We start from the raw sequence: 14,642 nt of genomic DNA on the forward strand, positions 1-14,642 counted from the left end.
TGCTGACAAGTTCATTATGTGCCAAAGCCAGCTGGTGCCTGTTGTGGGGGGACCCAAGGAAACAATGAGAAGCAGGAGGTAACTTTTGTAAAAATGAAGCAAGTAAGATTTCTGATGGAAAAATTAAGTTGTATCATAACTTGCGTGTCAATATGTATGGTTTGTTTTATTTATATATTTTATTATTGTTCAAGGCATTGATTGGCCTTTCACATACATCTCTCAGGTCTGTGCAGCATGAGCGTATTTGGCAGAACCAGCCAAAAAGTTATCCATGCTTTTATTACATCTTGCTAAGACTACTGTAGCTCCCTGTATGTCGGCATTGACCAGTCAGAGCTTAACCGCCTGCAGGTTGTTCAGAATGCAGCAGCTCTATTTGAATTTATGCATATTCACTCAAGTACTGTACATTAATACAGTTTTGAAACACTAGTACCTCTCATTCATTTATTCATTTTCTATACCGTTTATCCTCTAGAGGGCACTATACAACTTTAATGTTTTCATTTTCTTCCTCTTCTAAAGGTTGAATTGGCTGTACTGTGTAAAGAAAGTGGCTTACACATAAAGTATTAGTTGTGTACCTTTTTCAGTGATATGTCATCAGCCTTGTGTGTAATGTGTGCATATGTGCAACTCTTAACGAGAGCCCCTGCAATGGGAACAGGACCGCCCTGACACATGTCTCAGGTCAGTTAAAAAAGGTACCAAAGAAACATGATGACACCAATGCTGGAGGAGGCATTCTCCCCTTTGTATGGAATTACAAGTCTCATAGAATAAAAAAGGACCATCTTTGTAAACACAAAACCAATGGGGGGCTGGCACTGCCTAATTTTATTTCATATTACTGGGCCTCTGTGATACGCTCTATGGTTTACTGGTTAGTTGACAATCCAATACCCTATGATGGGCTACAGATGGAACGGGAAGACTGTCTGCCTTATTCTATTAGAGCTGTTGTACTATCTCCCATCCCAGTCATAGATGTTGTTTTAAACATAACCCTGTAATTAATGCTTTAATTAAGATTTGGAAACAACTAAGGAATCATCTCAAACTTAAAGCAGTTTCTTTTCTGCCATATAACTGCAAACCCCTCTTTCACTCCCTCAGCTCTAGATGAGGCCTTTTCCACCTGGAAGCGATTGGGGATCTGTGTTGTTGGTAACCTATACATAGAGTGGACTTTTGCCTCTTTCCAGCAACTCCAAGAAAGGTTTAATTTACCGAGGAATCAGTTTTTCAGATATCTTCAGATTAGGAATTATGTCAGAACACACCTCCCTAATTTCGAGAAGGCAAACCCAGACAAAATAGAGAGTTTATTTAATCTGTTCCCCAATCCACGCTACATAATCTCGCATCTATATGAGATACTACAAAACATGTGCCTTCCCAAGATGGACAGGATAAAAGAGGAATGGGAAAGAGAGCTCGGAGCCCTGATACCTCCCAATGTGTGGGAGGAGAGTTTAGAGCACATCCATGAATGTTCTATAAACGCCCGACACTGTTTGATTCAATTTAAAATATTGCACAGACTACATTACTACAAAACGGAGCTGCATAAAATATTTCCTGAAGTCTCTCCATTGTGTGAGAAATGTGAGTCCATGGAGGCTACCCTATCTCATAGTTTCGCTCTCTGTCCCAAACTTCAAAACTATTGGCATGAAATATTTGATTACTTTTCGATGATTTTGGGAACTCAACTAGGCCCAGATCTTATTTGAATAATTCTGGGAACATCTGAGGGGCTAAGGAAGCTAAATAGTGCACAACAGCACCTTCTGGCAAATGGCCTTATAACAGCTAAAAAACCGATCCTACTTAACTGGAAGAAGAGGGAGGTCCCCTCATTTAAGCATTGGTTGACTGATTTGACAGACACCTTACATTTGGAGAGAATTCGATTTATTCTGAAAGACAAATTGAGGGACTTTGATAAAATCTGGCAACCTTTGGTCTCTCATCTCGAAAGAGGATCTGACTGAGTTTTTAGCTGGATGCACTCCTAAGGGGGGTTAGGGATGGGGGGGATGTTGGGAGGGGTTTTTTATTTTATTTTTATTTATTTATTTTTTTTGTCTTTTGTCCTGTCCTTTTTGTTTCATCTGCTTGTTTATGCAGGGCTCTGTTTGTTTACTTGCTAATCATTTTTGTCATTAGTCTTTTTTGTCAGGAATTACTTTTTCTCACCTTCTGTAAAAAACAAGGAAACATAACTGTCTACTGTTCATTTCTCTGTTATGTGATTAGTTTCCCAATAAACATATTTGAAACCAATGCTGGAGGAGGAAAAGGAAGAAAACCAAGAACAACCACCACAGGAAAGTACACTGAAATACACACACCCACACACACGCACACACACACACACACACAATGTCCATATATTTCTCATCCCAACCGATCGGTCGGTCATGATATATGTTGTTTGCCAAGAGCTTTAGAGCAATTTTGCTACCTAGGAAGTAATGTACAGTGGACTGCTGGTTGCTTCCAACTAGCAAAACTGCTCTGAAGCTATGTGTATCTGACACTGTAGTTTCACCTGAGAAAATTCAGGACTGTATTTGGACTCTAAAGGCAAATTATGGGTCACACTTGCAGCTAACCACAACATTTTGGTTAGCGGTCAAATGATGGACAAACTTGTACTGAGACATGTTCATAAAGACAGTTGTAAATGTGTTAGCTGCAGTGGAGTATATGCTGTATGTGCTTCCTCATGAGCTGGTGCTTCTGCCAAATATACATTTAGAAGGAATAATGAGCGGGATCTGTGTTCAGCCATGACTGGATGTAATTATTGAATGCAGACATAATGACAGGTGAGTCCTGGCAGTCGGGCACTAAAGAAGAAAAAACAAACAAACGAGCGACCAACTTTTTAAATAGTTTAATCTCAAGAGAAAACTCAAGCACATTAATGTAATAATAATTAAAGTGACATGAAAACAGATTTACAAGTTGAAGGTTAGACCATACATTGGTAACACTGATATTAAAATATATATACTTTTATATTACAACACTGTTTGCACTCAGCACAGTCGGGTTCAGTGTTTCATTTTGGCAAATGACCGCTACATAAACTTTACTGTGTCAGAAAAAAGCTGACCAGAATGTTTTTAATTTGTGCTGTCTAAAAATACGATTGTTCAGATTTGTGGAGGATAATAATGCTGCCAGTATTTGCATAGTAAAGGCTGTCTGATAGTGCCTTGAGATATGAAAGGGACAGACAGATATAGAGACAAAGCACTCTTGATTCAATTAACTGTATTAGAATGAGGATTGAATGCTACATTTGGGTACATTTAAAATAAACAGGTAGTTGAAGTTGTAGTTAGACTGTTTAAGTAGACACATTTCTGTGCTGTTCATTAAATCAGGCCATAAAACACATCCATGTTCCTGAGTGATTTGCAACACTGTCTTCCAGAGCACTCATTAAAATATAATACAGGTAGTGCTGCCTGGAGTGTTCAGTCCTTAAAATATTAGTTTAATTTTTTTTACTACCACTCACAGAAAGAGTGTAAATCTGACCACATCATTGTTAAAGTGCAGATCCCCCAATCATTCTACTGCTGTACATTGCTGTGTGGTTCATCCTCCGAGCCTACGAAGAAACAAACTTGTTGTGGAGAGGAGGGGGCGATGTGAGGATAGTTGGAGGAACAGGAGGTAGATTTTGGGATCTCCCAGTAGTTGCCGTGGAGATCTAGGGAGGATAGAGCAGGCATGTTGTCTCCGCCCATGGGTCTGTAGCGCTCCGTCGATAGAGGCGGCTCACTCATGCATGTCCTCAGGCACGGCTCACTGCGGAGTCAGTTACACGTGTAAGTGTTTGTTTCATTTATTTCAAATGACATTTATGCTTAGACGTACTGAGCAGCAAAGTTTAATATAGTAATTTGATCCCCTTAAAATCACTGTTGGCCATCATCTGAACAGCTGTGGCACAGAGAGGCTTAAGGGCTCAGGATGCTCACACTGAACTAGGTTGTGCATACATAGTACAGGCAAACCTGTTTATACCTGTTCCCAATGGCAACACATGAATGTCTGAGCAATTGCTGTAAAGTGGGCATGATTTACAGATTGTCTGTTTCGTAAACCCACAAAAACTGTCCACACCCTCCTCCCGATTTCACCCTTAGAAAGGGACAAGTGCTTTTTTAAAAGCATATTGACGCCCTTACTATCCAGTTTTGTTATATGTCAACTGGTTTGAGTCAGTTTAATCAAAAATTGTTTTTTGACTATGCACATAAAGCACAGTATCAGCTGACTTGCTATGGGGATAAAGGCTGTCTTGCTTTAGGAACTTATTTTAACATAATTCATTTTGTTGACTCTTAAAATCCCACACATTATGTATGTTATGCATTTCCTTCATAAAAAGGTAGGTGGAGCTGTATCTTACAAACTCATTGGCACAATGAGTTATCATGTTGTCAAGACATCAAGTTGCTGCTCTAAGGCTTTTTTGACTCCGACTTGACAAAAGATAAGCACCCTTTCAGTGCACATATTGAGTATATGAGTCATCTAGCTTTGTTGAAAAGTACATTGTAAAACCATCACCTAACGGAGCCAGAGGGTGATCCTTTCCAGGTCTGTCGGTACACATCACCTGCCACCCCAAACAGCCAGCGCACATCAGCTGGTACCTCTGGAATCCACTCCACAAACCTGGTGCACAGCAGAAATGACAGAGTAGGAAAACACACCGTGTTAAAAAGGAAACTTGCTCAGATTCCTGACTCTGTGAGAGGTGAAATACTGTCACTGATGAGATTACTCACCTCTGGGCAACTGAATAGGCTGACTGCACAGGAAGTGTGTAAGGCATGAGCATATAGGAGGCCACTCTCACTGGCAGCATCTCAGACACTGTGGCATACAGGCCAGGTTTGCCTTGGCAGGCCTCACAGAACACTGACAGACACACAGCGAATAGAAAAAACTAGTCAACAAAACGGCACATTACACCATTATTTAATCACCAGTTTAAAGAGGAATTAAGGGAGAAACACACCTTTCTTGATGGGTGTAGGCAGAGCGATCTGCTCATCCAGCCACCAGTGCTCTTTACGCAGTAGACGGAGCCTCCGGAGCACCCAGTCTTTGGTGGTTTCCGTCTGCTTACAGCAGCAGTTGGGCGGGCTCTCTTGCAGGGTGGGGCCGGAGGTCGGATGCTCCAACCTCAGCAGGTCTGACACCACAAAACATGATATCAGTGACATGTTTCAGAGGTTAAAGGTAGAGGCTGATAGGAATACATTGTTATTGGGTAAGCTTATCTGAGAGTCACCATGGTAGTAGTAGTAGAATACTCACTGTTTTCTTCGAGGAAGCGTAGAGCATCCTTATATCCGCTCTGACACATCTCAGCTAATACCTTTTGAGAAGAAGACAGTACATTTTATATATGGTATAAACAAAACAAAGGTGTTTACACACATTTTATTGACTTCACATTATTGTTTCATGACATGAATGGTCTGTGTAATGCTCATCAGTTTAAATTCTTGTTTCAATAATGGCAAAAGAGAAGATAAAAACTAGAAAATTGAATCCAGGTATTTTTTTGGATGGATGTCATTCTTGCCCAATGACAGCTGGGATTGGCAACCCTCTAGAGAGGATGAGCGGTTTGGAAAATGAATAAATGAATGTAAAATTAACATATTGGACAAAATGTTGATTGGTTAGTAAGGCTGTAATTTTCCTCTTCTCTATTTTATATAAACATAATAATAAACTTTACAAAACAAAGTGCTTAACATGGTTGAACCAGTTCAATCGAATTTGTATTCTTGACCAATGAAAAGTTAACTAAGAAGATTACACAGACCATGACTCAACAAAACATACTAAAAAGTAACTTTTAAAATAAAGGGGCATTTCAAAGGAATGGATATATATTTTACATAAAACACTTGGACAGGCCATGGTTAGCCTAGCCTGCAAGCAGGGGGAAACTGTGTCCAAACGTTAAAAATACATCAACCAAATCCTCTAAAACTAATAAATAATGAATACTAATACCAAATCTGTTAATTCCACACGCCAACAGAGATGTTAAAATATCAAATTGTGGTTTTAAAGAGAGTTATGGGATGCAACTAATATGCAAAGCTAATCGCCTCCTGGCTGTAGCTCCATATTTGACGGACAAGCAATGGTAGTATTGTATCAACTTCTGATGTAACTGTCTTTCATAAAATGCTGAACCATTCATTTAAAAGGATATTAACAAAAAGAGGGACTTCTGCAGTAAAAAGACTTTAACGTTGAAAGAGATCTACTAGATATGATTCATTTGGGCAGCTGAAGCTTCATATTAGCTTCAGATCCATTTTCAAATATATTGAAGGGATCTTCTGATGGTCTGTGTGAATAGAAATATCTCTTTTTTAAACCTACTCTTGTACTTATAATATTTTTTTTGGGTATATACACTGAATAATTGACCAGCCTGGTTATATTTCCTAAAAAAGCAGCAAGCCCAAAAGGTAATACAAAGACCTTCCATGTGTTCATCATCAGATATTCTTATCTGTTAAAAAGCCAACAAGGCTCTAGCTCTAGTAGATCCTCTAAGAACATTTCCTATCACTGTCATAATGATGCAGCCATATCACTATGGTCAGTTTGTCATATTGCATAAGAGCAGTGTTTTAAGTCAAAGAAGCTGCTCAGCAGAGGTGCTCACAGCCAATCCACTGGCTAGAATGGTCAGGCCAGAAGGTCATGGGTCAAAACACACAAAGTTCTCAGTGTTCTATCAGTACAGCACCTGCCAAATGTGTCAAATAAAGTTCAAATTGAGTCACTGGCTCAAGCATGTCTGTGTAGAATAGTATTTCAGGTAGCATGGTACAGGGAGGTAAGTCCTCCCCTTAGGAATGCCCCCGTCATAGAGATTTGTGAAGTCAGTTACATAATCATGGGATCCAGGCATAGCACACACTCACACGTGAGGGGAGTGGTGAGGGACCAGGGAATATAAAAACAACTACACAAGAGACAGCTTTGCCTTGACAAGGTCAAAGCTCACTTCATCTTAAAGGTTACCTAATAATCATCCCAGTGACTATGAATAATAAGGAGAAACATGGCATAGAAAGGCAGAAATTACAATAAAATAGTACTTTCTGTCAATGACGGGTAAAGGGAGCTGACCAGTTCCAAAAATATTTGTCCCTACCAGTTACCTAGAACCAAAGTAATGGGAAAATAGGTTCCAGGTTGAAAAATACCAGAATTTGGCTTTAAGGGAGGTTTTCTGCTTGTGTCAGTGAGGCTTAAATCTTAAAAGTTCAGCAGGGTGGAATTATCTCAATTAATCCTGGTGTGTCCCGGGTGTGTTTCCAATGTTATTACCACGTCTGCCAGCCTCTGAGAGTTTGGCTCCTCACTCTGAACGATAGTGTAGCAGATGTTTGTAGATTAAAGTTAATGTCGCATTTAGCTTGGGCAGGAATATGGGGATCTGGGGCTGCTTTGACACAATCAAGGAGTGTAATTTACCTTTAAATAGGAACATGAAAGCAGCTGAAAAGCCTCTTGTCTGATGGCTCAGTGTTTTAATGAGGCGTCTGTACTTTAAATACAATCAGCTGTTTAAGAAACCACTTTAGGGGGAACTAGGAGAGGATATTATGAGTGTTATCTCTTTGGTCACAGTTCTTATTTGGTGGAGGTCATGTTGTCCATAAAGCTACATTTGTATTACTATTATTATTAGTACAGTCTAGACCTGCTCAATGTGAAAAGTGCTTTGAGATAAACTTTTGCTGTGATTTAACCCTAACCCTAACCCTAACCCTATCGCTAATGTTAGCCAGAACTAGCCACCATAAGCTAACAGTCGTATCAGACCAAAATTAAATAATAATAAATTGAATAATGTATTTTAATGCATGCTATGTTTGGCTAATGTAGAACACAAGCATATCTTGCCAAAATTGGATTAGTTTGACTAAATGTGATGCAATAACAGTTATATAAAGACAATATGTTCGCTAACTAGATAGAATTAGCCATCATAAGTGAATGGTCATACCAGACCAAATAAGACTGCAGCAGTAAAACCTCTCAGGTTTTTGAACTAGGTATGTTTTGTTGTCAATACATTAAAAGTTTTTTTATTTGGGTTTTTATTTTCACCAGGTGAATATCTTGGTTGTAAATAATACATAATTATATAATATATGAGTTAATAGAGGAGTAGTGAAAAAGGGGGTTGGGATCTGTAAGTATATACTTATTCCTACTCCTTTTTATTCTTGTTTTGTTTGTTTATCTCTTTATTAAAAAAATAAATCAATTTTGAAGTTTAATTTATAAGAGGAAGGATGTGTTGAAAACAAGAAAATAGGTTCATTTCAAAGCTGCCCTTTTATTATCACTTGGGGGCAGCAGAACGGGATTGATATTATCATCTCATGAAGTTCTACTATCCAATTAATTAGCTGTTGAGTGTTCCACCAGCTACTTTCTGATTCACTAAGCAGTTTCACAGGTATGAAAACCAAAATAAATCACTTAAAAGAGGCTAAAAAGCGGAGTGAAACAGCAGATTTGAATGTTTTACTGTGGATTCTTCACTACAAGCCACTCCCGTCATCTACACACTCAATTTTACCATTGTTAATATAACAATATTAATTTGTGCCGCTAACTTAAGGGCATGTGGAGTGCAACTGTGATTTGAATGAAAACATATCTGATATCTGCGGATTGAGTTCGTAGAATTAAATTACAAAGAAATTTGAGCCTTAGATGGATTAAAGTGCTTTCAGCCTGATAATCCACACCTAATTTTGAAATTCTCTCCAGGAAGTGGGCTACAATAACAATTTTTCATCATATTTTGCTCTATATTTTTTGTCACACATCATTAAGTGTCCTACCTTAGGCTCAGGTGGGAACAGGGCCCTGCTGAGGCGGTACATGTTGCCCAGGTTCATCTGGATGCTGGTGTTGGTGAAGCGCAGCTCATGGAAGCTGGTGGAGTTGTCACGGGGACAGATGTCGCTCTCACCGGAGAAAGGAGAGATGGTGATGGTGTTCTTCAGCTCCGACTGGGGGAGGTTGTCACTGATCCCGCCATCTACGTAACGCTAAAGAGACATTTTACCACATTAAATTCATGTGGAAGTAGGTGAATGTTGTTTGAACTAGACTGCAACATTGTCACAAACTGCAATCTTATCAATCTGTGTCATCAGTAACATAACCAGTCTCATTAAAACACACAAGATTTTGTTCTTAGCTGCACTACTAGCAGCGTGATAATAGTACCAGACTCTACACAAAGCCTTATTTGTATGTTTTCATTACATATTATGAGGCATTGCATTGCGGCCTGCGACTGCTCTGACCTACACTTACTTAAAACAAGAACCAACTTCACATCATCATTCACATCTCTCTTTGCCTGCGTGACTGACACTTTTTTTTCCTTCATAGAATGAATCCACTTATTTATGCAGTGAAACGCTCGGGTTCAGTGTCTGGTTCGACCTCTCCAACATTACTAAATTAAAGGAGGGCTTTCTCATTTAAAGCGCTTATAATGTCATGTAGAAGGAATTAACCTTATTGTAAGTGCCAGCTTGGCAGAGATACTGCCAGCTGACTGATCGCGTGAAAAATGTGCCTCTGTGATAGGAACTGTCAGCCTGATAGAATGTAGGTCAGTGAGGAAATAGAGGTCAGAATCATTCAATGTGCAGACAGAGCATATAAACCTGTATTGGTACTTTAATCTATTTTTATTAGACTTCTTAATATTGGAATTACTACATTAGGTTTTGACCTCTATTAATATTTCTTTTAACAGGTACAATTTTATCTTTATCATTCATTGTAGATTTCATTATTTTGGCACACCTGGCTGCTTGAGATCTCTTGTGCAATTATTGACACACATGTTGGCTGATGAGTAACAGGAAGTTGAAACACAAATATATGATTGAGGTAATTTAAAACAGCACTTATTATTTAGTTAATCCCTCTCAGTACATATTTTGGTGACAAATCTTAAAGGCCAGTCTTTGAATAGTGAATGTTAATTGTACTCTTTACTCTACGATATGCCTGCACTTTAATGTTTATGTATTTGTACAGAGGGCTTCATGCCTGAAGTGAAGACACACTCATGCACAGAGTTTGTGAGTCACACCCCAACTAGGCTCTGAGCCAGCAAACTCTCCAGGCAGCAGAAAGTACACAATGTACAAAATCTACAGATGAAGCCTGCAGACACAATATATATAATATATATACATATATAACTGAATCTTGTACTGTATTTGTTTCCTGTCTTGTTTTAATCCTAAACTTTGACACCAAGACTGAGAGTGAAGTGTAGCAGCATAGCCACAGAGAGGAGGATTGTGAAGGAAGTCCTGTGATTTACTGTGTGACTAGAATTCACTGTCTGAACACTGCTCCTACTATGTTCAGTTCTCTGTATCTACTCTACTGTTGTATTATCTGTTATTATATTTTACACTGTTTGCCCTATTAACTACATTCATTCACGTGTTGAAACTAGTCTATATTTTTTTATGACTTTAATCTTATCTGAGCAATTGAACTTTGTATTTTGGCATTTCAACTACTTTCATTCTTAAGCTTCAACTGACATTTCAACTTTTTAAAATAAGACTTCAGCTGCTTTCAATGGATACACTTCCAACTGATTTCAACATTTTCAGTCCAAGTGAAACGCTCATGACAGTGAACTCCCACTTCAACTGCTTTCAATACTTACAATTCAAAATGATACTTCAAACACTTTTAATGCTTCAACTTTAAGCGTAACTATTGTAAAACATCACACAAGCAGAGGATTAATACTAACATTTGATCGTCTTTACATTTCATATATATTCTTTCAAATAGCTCAACAAATGTGGCCTTTCATTCATTCATTTAATTATTTCAATGTTTCCTACTGTGTTATTTCATCTGACACTGCCTATTCTGTTCATGACATTCATTCAATGCTCCAGTTTGAGACCAGAACTTCCTTCCTTGTATTTTTATTTAATCTCATCTAGTTTATTATTTTTACTCATCCCACACTTAAACTTTATGTTTTGTTCCTCCTATATAACTGGATGTGTAAGCAGTCTAAATGCCATGTCATGTATGTGTATGACCTGGAAATAGAGGATCGAAGGTAGCGTGATAACTGTTTGCACACAGTGACTTCACCTCTGTCTATCTGAATGAGATCACTGTCAAAGTCCCCCCCCCTCCTCCCAACAGCTGATAAGTCAAAACTCAAGTCAATATTAGTAACAAAAATTCACCATGTAATCTAATCTATGCATGATGACACTGGAAAGCAAAAAATATGATATCATGCTAGTCTTGCAACGTGACCTCTTGTTTCCCATGGTGCAATTTTAGTGTGATATTTCACTCAGTAGCAGCAACTATAATGACCTGATTTCAGTTTTTGGTCTTCACAAGATTTTCATCTCTATTATCGGCTTTTAAACATTTGTTGTTATTGTGCATTATCTAACCATTTCTGTTCAACTGAAGCTTCCTTCTCCTTTTTTAACTTCTTCACTTATGGTCACATGGTTGCTTCCCATTGAACAGTGATTATGTGACCTGAAGCAAACAGTGGGACTATTCTAGGAATGTGGAAATGTGATTTTCTGCAAAGCTAAACATAGATAGGTAGTAATGAACAACAGATACGTACCACTCCTCTGAAACAGGGAGGGATCAGCCCACAGTAGATAGGAATGAAACAGCTACAGACCAGCGCCTGTGGATACATTACACAATAATGTCACTTTCGTTTTTGAAACAAAAGCCTTAAAGACTTCTCTAGATTTAAAATATCACCATGTACCTGTATGAGTTCCTCTTTGGAGCTAAACTCTGACACTAGCACATTCTCCCCGTCACACACTCTGGTGAGGGAAACGCACAGCCGTCCTGAGGCCAGGACATGAGCGTCAGAGGGCAGGTCACGATTCAGACCAGACTTCAGCACTTTGACCAGGTTGAAGGTCGGGTGAAGAGGCCCCAGGTTCCTCTTCCTGGCTTCTTTTGCTACTTCGATCACATCTTCACAGCATTTAGCTGGAAAAGAGAGAGAGTACAAGTTTAGGCTCAGGAGATGGAACTCTGAAGCTGAAATATAGACCAGTAACTAACCCTACACTCCTGCTGTGAAGACTCTCTAAGATCAATTAACTGCAGACAAAAACACATATCATCAATCAACATTGACTAAATCAGTGACCAGCAGTGACCTGGGCAAACCCTCTTCTCAGCCCATACCCAGGTCATGAAAGTTTCTTACTGGTCGATACTCATATAGATCGTTCTAGAGCCACACGTGTCTACTGATATGAGCTATATGATTGCTTATTTCCAGAGAAAGTCACCTTGTATATACATAACAAGAACTGGCATGTCGCCTTGTGATCCAGTGGTTTCACCCCCCCGTGATTTTACATACTGAACATAGTGTATGCATGGAGGCCAGTATCAACTTGATCTACATACTCTAGACTTCTAACTATGCAGTTTTTGAATTCTCATGTTATCTTTAACTGTTCTTTAAATCGGATTACACCCAGTTACATCTTAGACATGAAAATGGAACTATGACAATGTTATTTAGCTTAATAATTACAAATCATTCACTTATACTGCATGGAATGAACTTTAATTGGAGTAAGTACATGTACTGTATATTTACATAGCCTATATATATAAATATATGTAGGCTATGTACTCTCACATTATTCATTTTGACTTCCTGTACATTTTTTTTAGCAGACATGTAAATGACGGTGTTTAAGTATATTATGGACAGCAAGACAAAGAGTTTCCCTAAATTTCATATATGAAAAGTATAAAATATTGAAAAACATTTGTGATTTACGTTTTTTTTTTTTTTTGGTGTTTTTTAATGTACAAATATAGGCTACTTTATGGTCATTTTTGTTCAGAAATTCTAACTAAATTTAACATCAAAAACACGTTTATCACTCAGTAGCCTCCAACCAAAAACTTAACTGAAAGACCACATATTTAAAATGACTATTATTTCAATAAATATTATCAATAATAATGATAATAGAGTACTTCCTGTGTACTCCATTTCCTTCTATGAGTGCGCATAAAGCAGCAGCTATTACATGAGTAACAGCGGGCCGTCGTACCTATGCATGCCTGGCTGGCGAGCACTGAGGCGGTCAGAGCACCGGCGGAGGCTCCGTAGAACTTGGTGGCTCCCTTGATGAGGTAAGGCGCTTTCTCTAGCAGACAGCTGGCTACTCCAATGTGATAAATCCCCAGGAACCCGCATCCTGCAAAGGACAAGTTCCAGCCGCTGTTAAGGTCGAACATGGCCGGGCATTCCCAAGCTGAGGAGTCCTCAGAGCGGACAGATGACGGTGTGCGCGACGGCTGCGGGGAAGCCCTGTCAGCGCTGTCCCTGCTGCCGGCCGGAGAGTAGCAGACTGGGGGAGCCGGCTGGTACACAGCTGGATGTATGGAGGAGGGAGGTGACTCTAATGATGCCTTCAGGTGATGTCAGAAACTTCACAACTCCCATAAGAGTGGCCCAATAGTGCGTCTCTCGGGAAATGCGCACCTATTTTCATGAAAGGAACATAGTATTAAATAAATTACATAATAAAAACGCTATATTCCAGTTACTTGTCTTAACTACATATATCTGAAGCGTTAGTCTGGTGCTAAGCTTCTGGTGTTTAGCTGAATATTTTTATGAATTTTGATAGGTCATCAGGAGACAGAAAGATGTAGTGTGACAGGGTGTCATAATCATGTTTATTGTATCTGTAGAGCTAGACTATATCCAATAGAAATATGAATGTGAAGCCACTTCAATGCGTCTCTACGGTGACACACACTGTTATCACATCCAACGTACATAAAACATACGAGGAGCAGTAAAGGCAACACATGTTATTTAGAGCACGATTGGTTAAATACATGTCAGTCAGCTCTTATTTCTCCACCAGAGCCAATCAGCAACAAGTGGGAAAGACAACACGCCGTGACGTCACGCTCCTTAAAAGCAAAACAAAACCTTCCTACTCAAAAAACAAACAAACAAATAAAACAAAACAAAAAACCACAAGGCCAAAAATCCTCAACCCTATCATTTAAGTTATTTTTAATTGAAATAAAATATTATTTTTATATAACAAATAAAAAAGTAGGCTATATCTGTCATTGAATTCTATTCAAAATGTTTTAAAACAGTAGCTGCAATCTTGACTACTAAAATACTGCAACAATGGAGAACAACTGAGGATACTAATATCACAAAAAACATGAACTTATAAACATCTTAACTCAATGACTATTTACCTGTAAGAATATTATAGTGACCAAAATCCAAACCAACCAAATCCACCATTAAGGAAATAATAGGGATAATGCATTCAAATATACTATACTACTATGCTATAGGCTAGTATATACTATACTACTATGCTATAATACTACTACTACACCTTATTAACCTGTTGTAGGGTTGTATCTGCGGGTGGATGACATAATAACCATTAGTTAGAGAGAGCTAACAGTTACAGCAGCTTATG

General features: G+C 38.7%; 1 protein-coding gene across 1 annotated transcript; it reads right to left on the reverse strand.

Moving 5' to 3' along the window:
- Positions 1-2,904: 2,904 nt before the first annotated feature.
- On the reverse strand, positions 2,905-13,514 carry pnpla3 (patatin-like phospholipase domain containing 3). The gene is made up of 9 exons (XM_053344189.1): positions 13,233-13,514; positions 11,909-12,141; positions 11,756-11,821; positions 8,940-9,149; positions 5,359-5,419; positions 5,057-5,233; positions 4,824-4,956; positions 4,603-4,710; positions 2,905-3,834 (listed from the first exon to the last, which is right to left on the reverse strand). The coding sequence occupies exons 1-9, from the start codon at positions 13,417-13,419 to the stop codon at positions 3,597-3,599; spliced, it is 1,413 nt and encodes a 470-aa protein (XP_053200164.1). The 5' UTR covers positions 13,420-13,514; the 3' UTR covers positions 2,905-3,596.
- Positions 13,515-14,642: the final 1,128 nt, after the last annotated feature.

This window comes from Scomber japonicus, chromosome 23 (genome assembly GCF_027409825.1).
Source record: "Scomber japonicus isolate fScoJap1 chromosome 23, fScoJap1.pri, whole genome shotgun sequence".
Classification (NCBI taxonomy): Eukaryota; Metazoa; Chordata; class Actinopteri; order Scombriformes; family Scombridae; genus Scomber; species Scomber japonicus.